The sequence below is a fragment of the Callithrix jacchus genome, chromosome 9 (genome assembly GCF_049354715.1).
Source record: "Callithrix jacchus isolate 240 chromosome 9, calJac240_pri, whole genome shotgun sequence".
Taxonomy (NCBI): domain Eukaryota; kingdom Metazoa; phylum Chordata; class Mammalia; order Primates; family Cebidae; genus Callithrix; species Callithrix jacchus.
The window spans coordinates 117,660,128-117,676,465 of record NC_133510.1 but is presented as its reverse complement, the minus strand read 5'-3'; the positions used below and the strand labels follow the sequence as shown (position 1 = coordinate 117,676,465).

Sequence of the window (16,338 nt, the reverse complement as noted above, 5' to 3'; positions counted from 1 at the left end):
TTTCAGACGTGGGCTGAACCAGAGCGAACGAGCTCTGGGGCTGCGGCGATCTCTCGATAAGCCACCTAGAGGCGACTCTGCGCGCGCGCTCCCCAGTGGCTCCCGCCCTCCCTCTGATCATGTTGACATTCACAGGACAGGCAGTAGTACCGATGCGGCGGGGCGACGTTACAGTTTCCGACACCTTCTTTTTATAACTCAGCTCTATCCCCCAGCACTCGACCTGTGAAAACCACGCCTATGCAGCAACACAATTGGTCCGAAAGCGTCAAAGAGCCAATCAAGAGGCCTCCGGCTCCCCGCAGCCCACAGCGCAGCCCGACCTTCTAGAGCCGCGGAGCAGACGCCCGGCGAATTCTAGAGGCGGAGGAGGGTGGCGAGGAGCTCTCGCTCTCTCTCGCTCCCTCCCTTGCTCCCTCCCTCCCTCCCTCTCCGACTCCGTCTCTCTCTCCCTCTCCCTCTCTCTCTCTGTCCGTTCCATTTTTTCCCCCTCTAAATTCTCCCTGCCCTGCGCGCCTGGACACAGATTTAGGAAGCGAATTCGCTCACGTTTTAGGACAAGGAAGAGAGAGAGGCACGGGAGAAGAACACAGCAAGATTTGGATTGAAACTGAGACACCCTCCGGAGGCTCGGAGCAGAGGAAGGAGGAGGAGGGCGAACGGAAGCCACTTTGCAGTTCAAGTTTTGATAGCGCTGGTAGAAGGGGTTTGAATCAGATTTTTTTTTTTCGAGGAGAGAGACTTTTTCCGCTCTCTCGCTCCCTGCTAAAGCCGCGTCTAGCACTGCTGCAGACGCCACCAGCGAGAAAGAGGGAGAGGAGAGAGCTAGGGGGCGGGGGAAGAAGAAAAAGAAAAGGTAAAGAGTCTTGTAGGAGAATCTTTCACATTTGCAACAAAGGACCTAGGGGCTGGAGAGAGATTCCTGGGACGCAGGGCTGGAGTGTCTATTTCGAGCTCAGCGGCTGGGGTCGGGCGCGAGTCGAGACCCTGCTCGATCTTTTCCCTTCTGAAACCGACTTTCAGGAGCGGCTTTTTAAAAACGCAAGGCACAAGGACGGTCACCCGCGCGACTATGTTTCCTGTTTTTTCGCCTTGCCCTCTTTAAAAGCGGCGTCCCCTTCCCCAAAAGACACTTGCCCTACCCCCTTTGAAGTGCGTTAGTTGTGATTTCTGCCTCCTTTTATTTTTCCTTTCTTTATTTTTTTCTTCCCCCCCGCTTTTGAACTATGTGCTGCTGTTAAACAAAAAAAAAAAGAAAGAAAGAAAAGAAAAACAAAACATAGCAGCTGCGGACTTGTCCCCGGCTGGAGCCCAGCGCCCCGCCTGGAGTGGATGAGCCTCTCCATGAGAGATCCGGTCATTCCTGGGACAAGCATGGCCTACCATCCGTTCCTACCTCACCGGGCGCCGGACTTCGCCATGAGCGCGGTGCTGGGTCACCAGCCGCCGTTCTTCCCCGCGCTGACGCTGCCTCCCAACGGCGCGGCGGCGCTCTCGCTGCCGGGCGCCCTGGCCAAGCCTATCATGGATCAATTGGTGGGGGCGGCGGAGACCGGCATCCCCTTCTCCTCTCTGGGGCCCCAGGCGCATCTGAGGCCTTTGAAGACCATGGAACCCGAAGAGGAGGTGGAGGACGACCCCAAGGTGCACCTAGAGGCTAAAGAACTTTGGGATCAGTTTCACAAACGGGGCACCGAGATGGTCATTACCAAGTCGGGAAGGTAAGCAAGCCGTGGGGGCCTCCTTCCCCAAGCTGTTGGAGAGTTTTTTCCTCCCTTTATTTCTCTGCTCCCAGAACAGTCGGTAGGTTGGTTATTACGGCTTGGACGAAAAGTTAGTTCCCCTAGCAATGTGTGCACAGACTTCTAGGCAATGCCCCAGTGGCAGGAAATTTCAGCTTACCTGGGCATCTGCGTGGGTCCTACATTTGGTCTGCATCCTGGGTTCCCTCCGAGACAGACAGAATTTTTCAGTGGAGCCCAGACATCCTGCAGGGAGAAAAAAAAAAAAAAGAAAAGAAAGAAAGAAAAAACACTCTACTGCAAGAAATTCACTCTTTAAACCCTCTTGGAACATCCTTATTTCTTTGTTGATGTTGTGTTCACGTCTGTTTTATTTTGTTCTCAGAGAGGAAAACTTAAAGCCCTTTCCTTTTGTGTGGGTAGCGGGAGGCCTGACACCAGTCCCTGGCCCTTTCTGCCCTCCAGTCTAGCCTCTGGGTCTAAAGGGGCCTGATGCTGCCCTGGATCAGAGAGAAAGCGAAGGGCATTTTGGTTTGTTTGCCCACACCGCTTCACGTGTCTGTAACCCAAGGGCGAGTTCAGCAGGCAGTTTTGCATAATTTAAGATTATGTTTGCAGACTTAAGGAGCCAGTGAGGAGACACACTTGATTTTTTAATGTGTGAAGATTATCAACCATATTTTATATCATGTTTAAAGGTCCTTGCCTGACCAAAACCTGCCTGGAAGAGAAGATCCTGCAACCATCATTTAACATCACTGATTTTTTTTTAATAGCATTGAAGCCTGTAAAGGCATAAGGTTGGAAGGATAAAAATAAAATCCCCTTCATGATATCTTCAGCTTTCTGTCTCCTTCCAAGCTAAATGAGGCCAAAGTTTGGCATAAAATCCACCTCAAATCCTCAAGACATTTAGTTGGTTTTCCAGCGAGGTGCTTCCTTTTAAGTCAAGACTACAGAATGCCAACACTTCTGTGAAATTAACAGCAATGTGGCGGCACATTCTTGCAGTTCTGGACTGGCCTAAGGAGTGGGGGAATGTGTTAGCAGCTCCATGGCAGATAGGTTATCAGGCCCGGGAGTGCACCGAAATCTGCAAAATTCGTTCAGCGAACTCACTGAAGTCCAGTTTCACTTCGCCCACAGCGGGATTGCTATTCTGCAGCGGGGAGGGGTGCAAATTCACGTTCATTTCCTTGATAAGTTTAACATTTTCTCATGAATGGGTGGAAGAAAATTCTAGTCTTGACTGACCGCACTTTACTAAAATCTTACCCCAACCTGTTTAGAACTCGATACCCACAGAAAAAGACATGGGCAAGAATTTGCTATCAGGAGGGCAATCTGTAAAGTCACACAAAGAAAAAAAAAACTGAAGAAATTATTAGACAATGTAGAGAAAGGCAGTGCTACAATGCATTTGTTTTGAACCTTGGGGCATCTCAATATGGAGAAATTGAGACTATTTAATACATGAGTTGTGGAAGAAAATGATTTTGCAGCCAGTGGCCTCACTGTGAAACATACAAGCTCATCAGTCACAGTGGAAAGTCTTAAAATTGGTTTCAATATTGTAGTTTACATAGGAAATCAAACCCAAGATTATGAGTGGTTTATTTTCCTTTTTTCTTTTCTATTCTTTTCCTTTTATAGGCGAATGTTTCCTCCATTTAAAGTGAGATGTTCTGGGCTAGATAAAAAAGCCAAATACATTTTATTGATGGATATTATAGCTGCTGATGACTGTCGTTATAAATTTCACAATTCTCGGTGGATGGTGGCTGGTAAGGCCGACCCTGAAATGCCAAAGAGGATGTACATTCACCCGGATAGCCCAGCTACTGGGGAACAGTGGATGTCCAAAGTCGTCACTTTCCACAAACTGAAACTCACCAACAACATATCGGACAAACATGGATTTGTAAGTTTCATTGCTCCCTTCAATGTTCTCCTTCGCTCGTTCAACAGCAGTGCTTACCCTCTTTGGTTTCAGCCCAGACTTCTCTTTTGCTTCTCCCTAAGCATAGCAGTCTTGTCCTCCTTGGGGAAAAGGATTCAGGGTGTTTCTCTCCGGATAATGAAAGGCCTGGCGTTCTAAAAGAAACGGGGCAGGAAAACTTACCGGCTCCTGTTCTATAGCAGTTCCGGCTCTTCGGCAAATGCCTGACCTGAGAGTGAAGTTAAAAACCATTTTGTAAGAGCTAAAATCCATTTCAGGGCTGTGTATTCATAAAGGATTTGTTTTGTTTTCAAATATCATACTTCTGTTTTGAAACCAGCCATATTATTTCTTGGGAGAGTTTAAGTTTTGGAGCCTTGCCTCTGTTGGTTAAATGGTGTGAATACGTTTTTTTAAAAACCTCATTTTCTTTGACTAAAAAAAAGAATTGGGCTTAGGTGGGAGTCAAGCTTACCTGAAATGAGGCTTAGATCTTCAGTAAAATGGTTTTTGTGTTGGGAGTGTGTGTGCATGGGTTCAGTGAGAGAGTGCTTAGAAACTTAGAAAACTTGGATTGCTTCTAGAAGTCAGGCAAAGGACCTTTTGCCCCTTTTCCTACCCCTCCCCAACATTTCAATAAAATAAACAGTGATAAGCGAGGAGTAAGCAGAAAGATTAGGCCCAGGAAGAAGCGAATGGCGCGGAAATGTCTTCAGCGGACAGGAATTGCATTTGAAGCCCTTGATTTGATTAAGGCATAAATATTCCTCTCTAGAGTTCAGCCTTTCAGGGCTTTAAGTGGATTGGGCTCGTCAATTAGTGGGCGCTTAAAGTACTGAATCATTTTGTAAATTAAAATGCATGTTTTTCTCTATCTTTTAAGACTTTGGCCTTCCCAAGTGATCACGCTACGTGGCAGGGGAATTATAGTTTTGGTACTCAGGTAGGCTAGGGTTCAAGGTATGAATGATCCTTAGATGGTGAGGGTGGGGGCGGACCCTTTGGCAACTGAGGAGCAATTTGGATTCTCCAGAAGATAACATCTGTGGAGCGAAATGTACCCAGGAGGTACTCCAAGGAGGTGGGCTCGGTACAAGCGTGGTACCCTGCGGGTGGGGAAGATTTCAGCCTGGCAGGGGTCCTAAGATCCCGTTTGTCCTGCTAAATCCTTGTTTTATGTGAGTCTCCTCTTCCCTGCCCTTGCAGACTATACTGAACTCCATGCACAAATACCAGCCCCGGTTCCACATTGTAAGAGCCAATGACATCTTGAAACTCCCTTATAGTACATTTCGGACATACTTGTTCCCCGAAACTGAATTCATCGCTGTGACCGCATACCAGAATGATAAGGTAAACCTAGGGGGCTTTCTTTTTCAATGGTGATATTTTGCCTTTGCTTTAAAAACTGCTTTGAGTCAGGATGAGAAAGTTACCAGCCAGTCGAGATGAGAGTCTTGAGTTTTCTTTTGTGATTTGTTGAGCATTTGGGGGAAAGGACGCTGGCACCTCAAAGAGACAGAAAACACCTTGACTAGGTAGGAGCAATGCTGAGCAAAAAAATGCCAAGCTAATTTTGCCACAGAGAAGCTCCTTGTATCCGCTGACATTGATGCTACTCCCTCCTCCACCCCTCCGGCTTTGTCCTGTGTGTTTTAAGGTTCATCTTCTTCCCCTTAAGAAAGAAAGATAAAGAAGTCACATTCAAAAGGAACCAGCTAAAAATTTAAGGCAAAAGCCATTTGGGATCCTGGGAGGAGAATCCTAGTAGAGACCAGCTTTTCTCTCTTAGCCAGAAATCCTGAGTAGCTGGTCTGGTTTTTATTACCTTTTATGCTGCTGTGTTTTTTATGATGTGTGTGTGTGTGTGTGTGTGTGTGCATGTGTGTGCATGCATGTGCGTGGTTGGAAAAACCTACCCTGATCACAGGGTCATACTAATCCAGTTGTCTAAGGCTTTTGAGTTGAGGTCGCCAGTCGCCACTTCATTTGAATTTTGTTTCCCCCCTTGGGCCTGAAGCTGGAGATCAGAAGGCTCCTCAAACAGGAAAGCACCTGATACCTAGAGTTATGGTGGCCTGAGGGTCATGGGCACAGAAGTGACCCTTGCTGCTGATTCACCAGTTCCCCAATTGGCTGTTAGCAGACAGTTCTGGGGGTGGGAGGAGGGACTGAAGACCCCTACTCTGCAATCCTGGACTTCAAGGAGAGTCCATTTTACCTGACAACACACTTCATTTTGAACTCACTGTCATTGTCACTGTCCTTGGGTCTTCTGTGGACTAATGATGGGGACGTTCCAGCCACATTTCTTTAGTCTGAGTATGAAAACATCATGATCTCCTTTTCCTGTGAAACCCGAAGTCTTAGATAGAGCAATTTATTCCAAGAACATGAATCCAGCCAAGGGGCCTCTAGGAGACTTTTCTACGTCTGAGGAACTCTGTGTATATAACTTCTTCCCCCCACCAAGGGGAGGGGATTTGAAAGATTCTGTACTATGGCATTTTTCTCAGTGCAAAATGCATGCTCCCTCTAGACCCAGAATCTTGTGAAATGAAGTAGTTAATGTAATAATAAAACGTAGCATTTTTGATCAGACAAAAAGGCCACCGGCCTTCTCCACCTAGTAGCCATGGCAGAGCACATAAATGAAAACGAATGTTTCCAGTGGCCGTTCAGTACTGTAATTGTCAATATTGTAATTTCCTCAAACCACCCCCAAGCAAAAAAAATCAAACTCACTCCCCCACAAGGGTGGTAAAACCCCATCAATCATTTATTGGATTCATGGAAAAGGGGTGTGTGTGTGTATGTGTGTGTCCGTGCATGAGTATGCTATATTTTATGATTAATTGCACTGTGTAAAAATCAAAATGAAAGCATAATTTTAAGATCTACAGGTTTTCCCTCTTGAGGACTTTGGCAACACTTCCATGTCTAAACCCAAGCTGTCGACTGCCCAAAGAAAAGAATTTCTTTGAATAATTTAATCCCCAAATCCCTGGTTTGGCCTCAGATAGGAGATACAAGCCCTGGTATCGTTTCCTTTGATTTTTCTGTTAGCTCTCTCCAGACTTCTGCCATTATCTCCTTTCCCTGGCATATCTACATGACTTCTGTTGGCAGTCACATCTCTAGGAGACTTGTTGAGTTGGGAAAAACACCCTCAAAACATTCTAGAAAATAAGGCCAATGTCTCTGTCTTGCTTGTGTCTCTTCCAATAGATAACTCAGTTAAAAATAGACAACAACCCTTTTGCAAAAGGTTTCCGGGACACTGGAAATGGCCGAAGAGAAAAAAGGTGAGTTGAAACAATTATTTATTTCTCAGATAGCTTAGAAAAATCGCTTTTCTAGGATCCAGCTCTGAAGTGTTAGAAGTGAGATGCAGGCACTTTTCCTGAGAAGAGAAGAGCGGGTAGAAATCATTCACTTTCCCCACTGCTACATGCTTGCTGATATAGGTACACCCAGGACACCTTATCTTGAAGGAAATTAACAAGGTGACACCATCCTTATCTCTGAAGAGAAGCATCAGGGATAATAAATTACACAGGGATGACTATTAATTTCTAATTAATTTAAGTTCATCCTAAGCAGGTCCCAGAAAGGACCATGCCATTGACAAAATGCTTGGGAATTTTTGCAATCCTGTCTTCCAAACACCATCAGGCAGAGCTGGGGCCTTTGGAAAGATGTGTGACCCCCTCCCTCCTTCCTGGGGACATGTATCATTTTCCATTAAGCAGACAGCTGCAGAGTATTTGAAAGAGGGTCTCCCCTTCCCTACCCCTTTTCTAAGAAGTTCTAAAATCCAGAAAATCACCCCCAAATTTTTATCCTATCCCCTTGGGGTGGACATTAAAAAATAATTGCTAACAGCTAACTAGACTTTTATTCCAATTAATTGATTGGTGAAACGAATACAGTAAAATGCACCATGAAATAACCACTTCCTCCCAGTCTTAGCAACCATCCAGGAGTTCGGGTGTGCTGGGGACAGACGGCATTGTGTTTGCAGGACTGGACACCCAGTTCTGCCTCTGTAAGGCTGGCAGTCCAGCTGTCTCTGACTAGATCCAGCTTCTCTTCCAGCCCAAGCAAAGGCCTTTTCCTAATGAAATCCATCTTGAATAAATGCAGCTGAAGCCTCCCTCCACTCTCCCTAACCCAGTGCCACACTCTTTAGCCCAGTTAGAGGGTCAAGAACGATGCTTGGGTCTATTATCTGCCCTGGGGCCAGCAGATTTCAGCCAATCAGTGTTGTCCCAGGGCAGCAGGCAGGGTGTGAGGTATGTGTGTGCTGCTCTGGAAAGGGTAAGGCAAACAAAGAGGGGAAATGTATGTTACATTCTGTAACCTGGGTGTGGGCTTCTGCCACAGAAAACAGCTCACCCTGCAGTCCATGAGGGTGTTTGATGAAAGACACAAAAAGGAGAACGGGACCTCCGATGAGTCCTCCAGCGAACAGGCAGCTTTCAACTGCTTTGCTCAGGCTTCTTCTCCAGCTGTCTCCACTGTAGGGACATCGAACCTCAAAGGTAAGCCTGCTCACCTCTGTGATCACTGGCCTCCAGGTCCTCGCGGTGTGGAAGAGTTGAAGGGGGATGGGGCACCAACCAGGGCACTTGCTCTTTAAAAGCTGGAACCCTTCTAAAAGTCCTTAAACAGGAGCCAGAGTTCAAAAGGGCTCTCAGGTGTGTCTCCCTCCTTTCCCCCTAAGGCAGAAGTAGGAGAGCACGAAGGCCTTTTCCCCAGATCCTTATTTGGCAGGTGGGGAGGGGAGGTGGGTGTCTTTTTGCATATTACCTCTTGGCAAGCAGCTTTGAAAACCTGCTTGAAGCACTTCTCTCTTTTCTCTCTGTCTCTGTTTCTTTCTCCTCCCATTCTCTCCAACCAAGAGAGACTCCAACTGCTGACTTTTCACTGTCTTTGAACTCTGGGTTTCAATGTGTTGGACTGGGTGGGGGAAAGGCAAGGGATTCTCTGCCACCTGGAACCGGGAAGGTGGCCTAGAAAACACCCAGCTACAGAGCAACAATTGACCTGGGAGAGGAGGTGGAGCTCTGGGGATCTGTGGTGGGGGTAGAGCTGGGGAAGAGGGGAGTGGACAAGATGGCCCAAATCCCCCCTCGATTTCCTGTGTTTAAATAGCAAGCACTATTTATTTGGAAAGACACACACACTCTCAACGGGAAGAAACCTGTTTTTTAGTGAAATAAAATGCAAGTCCTTTATGTCTTCAATCTATTTAAGCTTTAGACATAAAATAGGATCCCTTTTTCTTTTCTTCTGGTGGAACACCCACAGAGGGTGTGGTAGAAGCAAAAACAAATCTGATTGTCCCTGGGCGGTGAGTGGGCTGCCTGACACTCATCTCTGTCTTCAGGGACTGGGGCAAACACAGAAGTTTCAACCCAGTGTTCCTGTTGAGGGACAGGTGTCTGCTTCCGCCATTCTCAATTCAGAGGTCGGGGTTCTTACCAAACAAAATCTTCAGAGTAATTCACCTGTGGAAGGTGCTGCTCTGTGTCATTCACTGAACAAAAACTCTGATAGTAATTAGAATATGTTCCAGCTGTGGGTTTTAATGTTAGCTTTTACTTTTAAAAAGCTAATTTGCAGTCGAATGGGGAAATGCCTGAGAAGCTGACTCCATTAAAAAAAAAAGGAAAATTCATTATAATAAGAAGAGCTACCGATTTGGGGGTTGACCATCTAAGGGGAAGTTAAACTCTGTTTAAATGCTTTACATTCATTAATAGTGCAGCTCATTTTCCAGCAAAGTTGTTGGGCAAGGTTATCCCCATTTTGCAGATGAGAACACTGAGGTGCAGAGAGGCTAAGGGGCTTTCCCCGGGATGACACAGCCAGTAAGCCAGGAGCTGGGGTTCCAACTTGGGAACAGGAGTTGGTCTTGGTTCAGACTGGAGCTAACGCCTTTCTGCCTTGGTTTTTTTCTTGTCCTATGGTAGATTTATGTCCCAGCGAGGGTGAGAGTGACGCCGAGGCTGAGAGCAAAGAGGAGCACGGCCCCGAGGCCTGCGACGCAGCCAAGATCTCCACCACCACGTCGGAGGAGCCCTGCCGTGACAAGAGCAGCCCCGCGGTCAAGGCGCACCTTTTCGCCGCCGAGCGGCCCCGGGACAGCAGGCGGCTGGACAAGGCGTCGCCCGACTCGCGCCACAGCCCCGCCACCATCTCATCCAGCACCCGCGGCCTGGGCGCGGAGGAGCGGAGGAGCCCCGGCCGCGAGGGCGCAGCGCCGGCCAAGGTGGAGGAGGCGCGCGCGCTCCCGGGCAAGGAGGCCTTCGCGCCGCTCACGGTGCAGACAGACGCGGCCGCCGCGCATTTGGCCCAGGGCCCCCTGCCCGGCCTCGGCTTCGCCCCGGGCCTGGCGGGCCAGCAGTTCTTCAATGGGCATCCGCTCTTCCTGCACCCTGGCCAGTTTGCCATGGGGGGCGCCTTCTCCAGCATGGCGGCCGCCGGCATGGGGCCCCTCCTGGCCACCGTGTCCGGGGCCTCCACCGGCGTCTCGGGCCTGGATTCTACGGCCATGGCCTCTGCCGCCGCAGCGCAGGGACTGTCCGGGGCGTCCGCGGCCACCCTGCCCTTCCACCTCCAGCAGCACGTCCTGGCTTCTCAGGTAAGGATCCTTCTTCGTGCCTCCTCCAGTCTTTCCACCTTCCCTTCAGTTTCCCCGTCCTTCGACAGCAGACCCGCACCCGATCCCTTCGGCCTGGTAGCTGTAAAAATAATTTTACTGAGCTATTCCCAGGTTCAAGGCTTAGCTCACTGAGTTGTCATGACTTCATTCTTCCCAACCACCCCCCAAAAAATTTTAATTTTTTTAAGTTAAAGGCTGTTTCCTGCAGAGTAGATAGGTATAAAGGTAGCAGCTAGATTCAGCCCTTGCTTCCAGGTGTTCTTCTGAGTGCTTGCTCTGTATTGACTCATTTGATCTAACCCTTCAGGGGTAGGATTATCAACTCCACTTTACAGATGAAGGGGAAGACACCCAGAGATGTGAGTCACTTGTCCAAGGTCACACAGCAGGTACATGGTATGGAGCTGAGATTCAACCCCAGGCTGTCTGACGCCAGGGCCTCTTTGAGGGCTTTTGATTTTAGCTTCAGAGCTGAAATGTCTCTTAAGTGTTCTCATAGCCAGCCCTGCCCCAGAAATAGGACTCTAGGCCTGGGGAGGAGAAGTGACTGTTTCCTGAGTGGGAGTTCAGTCTTGATTCCTCCAGCCTTTCCTCCCAGTTCAAAGCTCTTCTCCCTATCCCCAACCCCAAGCAGGCCATCCTATTCCTCAAACAGTTAATAGTTTGTGCACACGTGGGAAATGTCAGAGGACAGGGACCAGCAGGGACTGGGGCAGGCCTGGAGGCCTGTGTGTGGCTCAGACAGCTGTGCTGGGGGGAAGTGTCCGCGGCTGGAAACACCCTGAACCTGATGAAAAGGTTCTGTGAGGCTTTGCATGCTGTTGCATTTTGTTTTGTCTGAGCACATTCGTCTCCCTTCCCTGCGCCAAGAAGCCAGATTGGCCTCCCTATGCAGGGAGGAGGGAGCTGAGGAAAGGCTTGGCTTTTCGCGTTTCTCAATTCCACCCATCTCTGCTGGCTTCTCCTGGAGATCCTGTCCTAGGTGGGCAGGTGGTTGGTATGCCAGGGGCTGCCTGGACAGACAGAACCTTCAGGGCACCTCAAGGCATGGTGCAGAGAAGTGGCCCAGGCCAGGGTCCCTGCATTTTGAATGCTGCTTCTGCCAATTCCCAGCTTAGAGCCCTCCTGAACTCCTGCGGCCTGCCTTGGCCTCTCACCTGGAACGCTGGTGAATCATGCTGGACGATTTCTTTGTCTCCAGTTATAACAAATGCCCTTTTAGTTCCCTCCCCCAGTTTTCTTTTGCTGAAGAGCTTTACTTGTTTTTGAGAAACTTCTAGGATTGGAGTGGAAGGATAGGGGCTGGGGAAGAAGAAGATTTCAAAAATTATTCCTAAAATTTATGTCCCCTGGCTTCCCCTTGGTCACCTTTGTGGGGTACGCTGAATCTGTACTCCCATTTAACAGGTGCAAGGAGAAACCCTTAAGGGGAGATTTCACTTTCACTCACTTAATATCTACAAAGTCTTCAATAAGTATGTGAATTACTTATGATTTCTCTGTTTTTTCTTCCTATAAGGTAGCTAAGGCACAGGAAGTTAATCAAAGTCCCTTGGCCTAGGGTGACACAGCTGAGATTTGAACCTAGAGATATCTGAGTGTTGGCCTCTCTCCTGCCCCCGCCCACACCCCACCCTCAAAAAAATCACCAGGGATTTGTGGCTTGCCTGTGTTGGAGGGGGAGAAGAGAGGAGATGGATGAGGTAGGCTCCTCCCACCCGGCTGACTCGCTGTGTGTCTCTTTTCTCACCCCAGGGCCTGGCCATGTCCCCTTTTGGAAGCCTGTTCCCTTACCCTTACACGTACATGGCTGCGGCGGCGGCCGCCTCCTCTGCGGCAGCCTCCAGCTCTGTGCACCGCCACCCCTTCCTCAATCTGAACACCATGCGCCCGCGGCTGCGCTACAGCCCCTACTCTATCCCGGTGCCGGTCCCCGACGGCAGCAGCCTGCTCACCACCGCCCTCCCCTCCATGGCGGCAGCCGCAGGGCCCCTGGACGGCAAAGTCGCCGCCCTGGCCTCCAGCCCGGCCTCGGTGGCCGTGGACTCGGGCTCTGAACTCAACAGCCGCTCCTCCACGCTCTCCTCCAGCTCCGTGTCCTTGTCGCCCAAACTCTGCGCGGAGAAAGAGGCGGCCACCAGCGAACTGCAGAGCATCCAGCGGTTGGTCAGTGGCTTGGAAGCCAAGCCGGACAGGTCCCGCAGCGCGTCCCCGTAGACCTCCTCCCAGACACGTCTCTTCATTCCAGTCCAGTCCAGGCTGCCGTGCACTTTGTCGGATGTAAAATAAACCACGGACCCGCCGTGGCGTTAGCCCTTCCTTTTGCAGTTGCCTCTGGGAAGGAGCCCCGGACTCCCTCGAGAGAATGTGCTAGAGACAGCCCCTGTCGTCTTGGCGTGGTTTATGCATCCAGGATCTGGATCAGATTCTGGGGGCTCAGAAACGTCGGTTGCATTGAGCTATGGGGGGTGGGAGTTCCAACATTTATGTCCAGAGCGACTTCCAGCAAGTCTGGTCTGGGTCTTTGCCCACCAGGCGGGGAGATGTTCAAAGACATCTCCCTCAGTGTGGATTTATATATTTTTTCCTTCACTGTGTCAAGTGGAAACAAAAACAAATAAAAATCTTTCAAAAAATATCAGGACAAGTGAATACATTAACATGATTCTGTTTGTGCAGATTAAAAACTTTATGGGGACTTGTATTATCGGTTCTCAATAAATTACTGAGCAGCTTTGTTTGAGAGGGAAGTCCCTGCCATTTGTTTAGTCTGTATTAAGGAAATCTGTGTCCTTTTAATATTCTTGTGATGTTTTCAGAGCCGCTATAGGTCTCTTCTTGCATGTTTCACAGTAATGTATTTGTGGTTTTTATTTTGAACGCTTGCTTTTAGAGAGAAAACAACTACCCCTGTACCCTTTCTCCAATCCTTTGCCCTCAAATCAGTGACCCAAGGGTGGGGGGCGATTTAAAGGAAAGGAGTGAGCAAAACACAAAAAATGAATTTATTTTATCTAAGCTCTGTAGCAGGATTCATGTCTTTCTCTGACAGTTCTTTCTCTTTCCTGTATATGCAATAACAAGGTTTAAAAAGAAATAAAGAAGTGAGACTATTAGACAAAGTATTTATGTAATTATTTGATAACTCTTGTAAATAGGTGGAATATGAATGCTTGGAAGATTAAACTTTAATTTATTGACATTGTACAGTTCTGTGTAAATAGACTGGCAACAGGTTTTGTGTTCTCGTTTTCCTTCAGTTGCTTTTCTTTCCAGGTCACAGAATTGCTGTTAACACTAGAAAACACACTTCCTGCACCAACACCAATGCCCTTTCAAAAGAGTTGTCTGCCACATTTTTATTTTCCTTTTTAATGTCCAAAAGTGGGGGAAAGTACTATTTCCTATTTCAGCCAAAAGTTGGGAAAGGAGTGCCACTTTCCAGCTCCACTTCCAACTCCTTAAAATATGACTGAGATTGCTGTGGGGAGGGAGGAGGGCAGAGGCCGTGGTTTGACTTTCTAATTCTCTCGTTATTTGTATTTGCTAGTCTCTGATCTCCTGAAAACGACGTGGGATTTACTACTGTTGTCAATATCGATGGTGTTTTGAATTGGTGCCTATAGAGAGATATTCACAGTTCGAAAGTCAGGTGCTGAGAGATGGTTTAAAAACAGATTCATGAAGGTATATTTTGTGTTATAGTTGTTGATGAGTTCTTTGGTTTTCTGTATTTTATTTCCCCTCTCTTTAAAACATCACTGAAATTTCAATAAATTTTTATTGAGATAACTTTGGGCCTTGTGTTAAATGCTTTCCTTTGGGAAACTTTCCTGAGGGCAGACAGTCGGGGGAGGCTTCGCCGCTGTCTGATTCTCAGTCTACCCCCTTCCCTTCGCCTTTAAATAATTAAGACCGCCCCCAGCGAACCAAAATGAGATGTCACTCAAGTTACAAAGCTAAAAACAAAAGTCCTTTACTTGAGCAAAGGGAGCCACTTCAATCTGAAATTACTTTTCCTTTAAATTAGGGAGCAAAGCGGGGAGACGGAAAGGGGCCTGATGAGAATTCAGAAAGAAGAATAATTTTCAGATACTTTTAAGTTTTAATGGGAAAAGACTGACGTGCTCCCCAAGTCAGGTTTTCCCACACGAATCTGACCACAAATAACCTCAAGCACTACGAATGTTTTTCCTTTTAAGCTCACCCTCCCTTTTGACATCAATCTGGCGAATCCAAGTCAAAAATACCTCCTTGCACCCGCGTGTTTGGCTCGGGGGAGAGGAGCAGCAGAATCCCCCAGCAGTCCGAGCGGTCTTGCCTAGGCAACAACCCTCCAGGTTGTAGAAGTGGACAAGACGCAAAGCCTTTCCACTCCGCGTCCCCCGACACCCGGCAGTCCCTGGTGCCTCAAATTGAACCCCGCTCGCCCAAGGCGCCCCTACGAGGCCCCATCCTTCCCGAGTTGTGCGTGCGAACCGCGGCCAGCTCCGCAAAAACTTAGCTGTGTCACGCCAGGGAGGAGGAAAGTTAACCCTGGGAGGGGAAAGGTAATTCCAGAGGGCACGTTTCACTCCCTCCAAGGGAAATGTCACCCGGGAGGCTGACATCCTCCTCTAGTCTCCCCTTCAAACCGGTCTCCAGGCTGTTCGGGGAGTTGCCTTTTGAAGTTCAATTTATCTTTGAAACATTCAATAAAAAATGATGAGGCACTGTCAGTGTTTGGTCTCCCAACCCCTAGCCTCGCCTCCGAGGTGTATGTCTGTTGTGGGGCGGAGGCGGCACGGGAAGGTTCGAGGGTTAGTTCCTAGCCCTTTTCTTGCCCTGGGGGCCCTGACGTGAAGACCCAGCTGGAGCCTGCCTGGCGGCTGCCTCCCTCCCCACCCTCCACCCCCTGGAGCCCGCCAGCCCGGCCCCACGTCCCTGTCACCTTCAGGCCTCTTGAATGACCAGCCAAGAGGACGCCCCCTCCCTTCCCTCATCCTGTACTTGGAAAGGATCGAGGTCGAGACCTTTTGGAGAGCGGGGCAAAGCCCCTTCCATCTCTGGCCAGGCATGTAGGGACCCTTGTAGCCTCCTCTGCGTGGTCTCCGGGGGTGGGAGGGAAGATAACCAGAGTTTGTGTTGGTGCGGGGTGGGGGTGGGAGGTGCTGCGGGAGTGTCAGGGCCTGAGCTGAGACAGGGCTTGGGGACCTTTAGAGGTGGGGGCTCCTCCGAGGACAGGGAGATTTCTGGGGCGCGCGCCTTCCGTGCAGCGGCTGCAGCCTAAAAGGGTCAGCTCTGGACACAGCCACAACGCGCGGTGCCCGCGACTCTGGGAAGGTGGTAGTTGACTGATTGCGCCCAACAGCGCTCTCCCGAATTGGGGAAATAACTCAGCCTCAAAGAAGGAATAAATGCTTTTTTTCTTTTTCTTCTGTCTTACTCCAAATTTGCTTACCTCCGCCCCCCCCCCCAATATGGGGACACTGCTCAGATGTGTGTCCAGCCTTTCCTACTGGCGTTCCTTTTTTGTTTTGTTTTAATCTCCTGTATATCTCATTTTTATATTGTGATGTTAATGAGTAACTCCTGTGGCGCTGATGGACAGGGGGTGGCGGGGGTGGGGGGATGAACGGCTCGCAGTCTCTCTGGATTTTGCTGCCTATTACTCACCTGGCGCCGGTCGCAATCTCGCCGCAGGCTTTATGGTGGCTGCGGCCGTCCCAGAGGCCACTCGGGGCCGGCGCCTCCGCCTTTTTCTGGGCTTCGAGTGCCACCTATCTGTTTGGTCTACGAATGCGTCCAGGTCGCCGCAGCTGGCTCGGCACCCCAGTGCCTCCCGGGTTCCGGAACCTGGGCGCTTCGCCTTTGCCTCTTCTCATCCCCACCACCCCTAGCCCCACTCCCCTCCTCCTCCGTCCCCAGCCCCATTCTCAGCCTCGGAAGAAGCCGCCTTCCCCTCTTTCCTGGCTATCACTTTCACTCCTGTTTGTGTTTCAGATGAG

The 16,338-nt window shown here is 49.2% G+C and overlaps 1 protein-coding gene across 2 annotated transcripts; it reads left to right on the top strand.

Moving 5' to 3' along the window:
• The first annotated feature begins 341 nt into the window (after positions 1-341).
• On the top strand, positions 342-14,143 carry TBX3 (T-box transcription factor 3). Of its 2 annotated transcripts, XM_002753046.6 has the most exons (8): positions 342-1,721; positions 3,396-3,663; positions 4,565-4,624; positions 4,888-5,034; positions 6,910-6,986; positions 8,068-8,225; positions 9,660-10,330; positions 12,107-14,143. In XM_002753046.6, the coding sequence occupies exons 1-8, from the start codon at positions 1,333-1,335 to the stop codon at positions 12,566-12,568; spliced, it is 2,232 nt and encodes a 743-aa protein (XP_002753092.3). In that variant the 5' UTR covers positions 342-1,332; the 3' UTR covers positions 12,569-14,143. The 2 variants fall into 2 exon arrangements, with proteins under 2 accessions (XP_002753092.3, XP_002753091.3); XM_002753045.6 differs by lacking the exon at positions 4,565-4,624.
• Positions 14,144-16,338: the final 2,195 nt, after the last annotated feature.

What these genes read in the sequence shown, in the direction of transcription:
- TBX3 (XM_002753046.6), top strand. Translation starts at nt 1,333, where the DNA reads ATGAGCCTCTCCATGAGAGATCCGGTCATTCCTGGGACAAGCATGGCC. An exon ending in CCGCATACCAGAATGATAAG is followed by an intron (nt 5,035 to 6,909) that starts GTAAACCTAGGG and finishes CTCTTCCAATAG; the next exon opens with ATAACTCAGTTAAAAATAGA. An exon ending in AGGGACATCGAACCTCAAAG is followed by an intron (nt 8,226 to 9,659) that starts GTAAGCCTGCTC and finishes GTCCTATGGTAG; the next exon opens with ATTTATGTCCCAGCGAGGGT.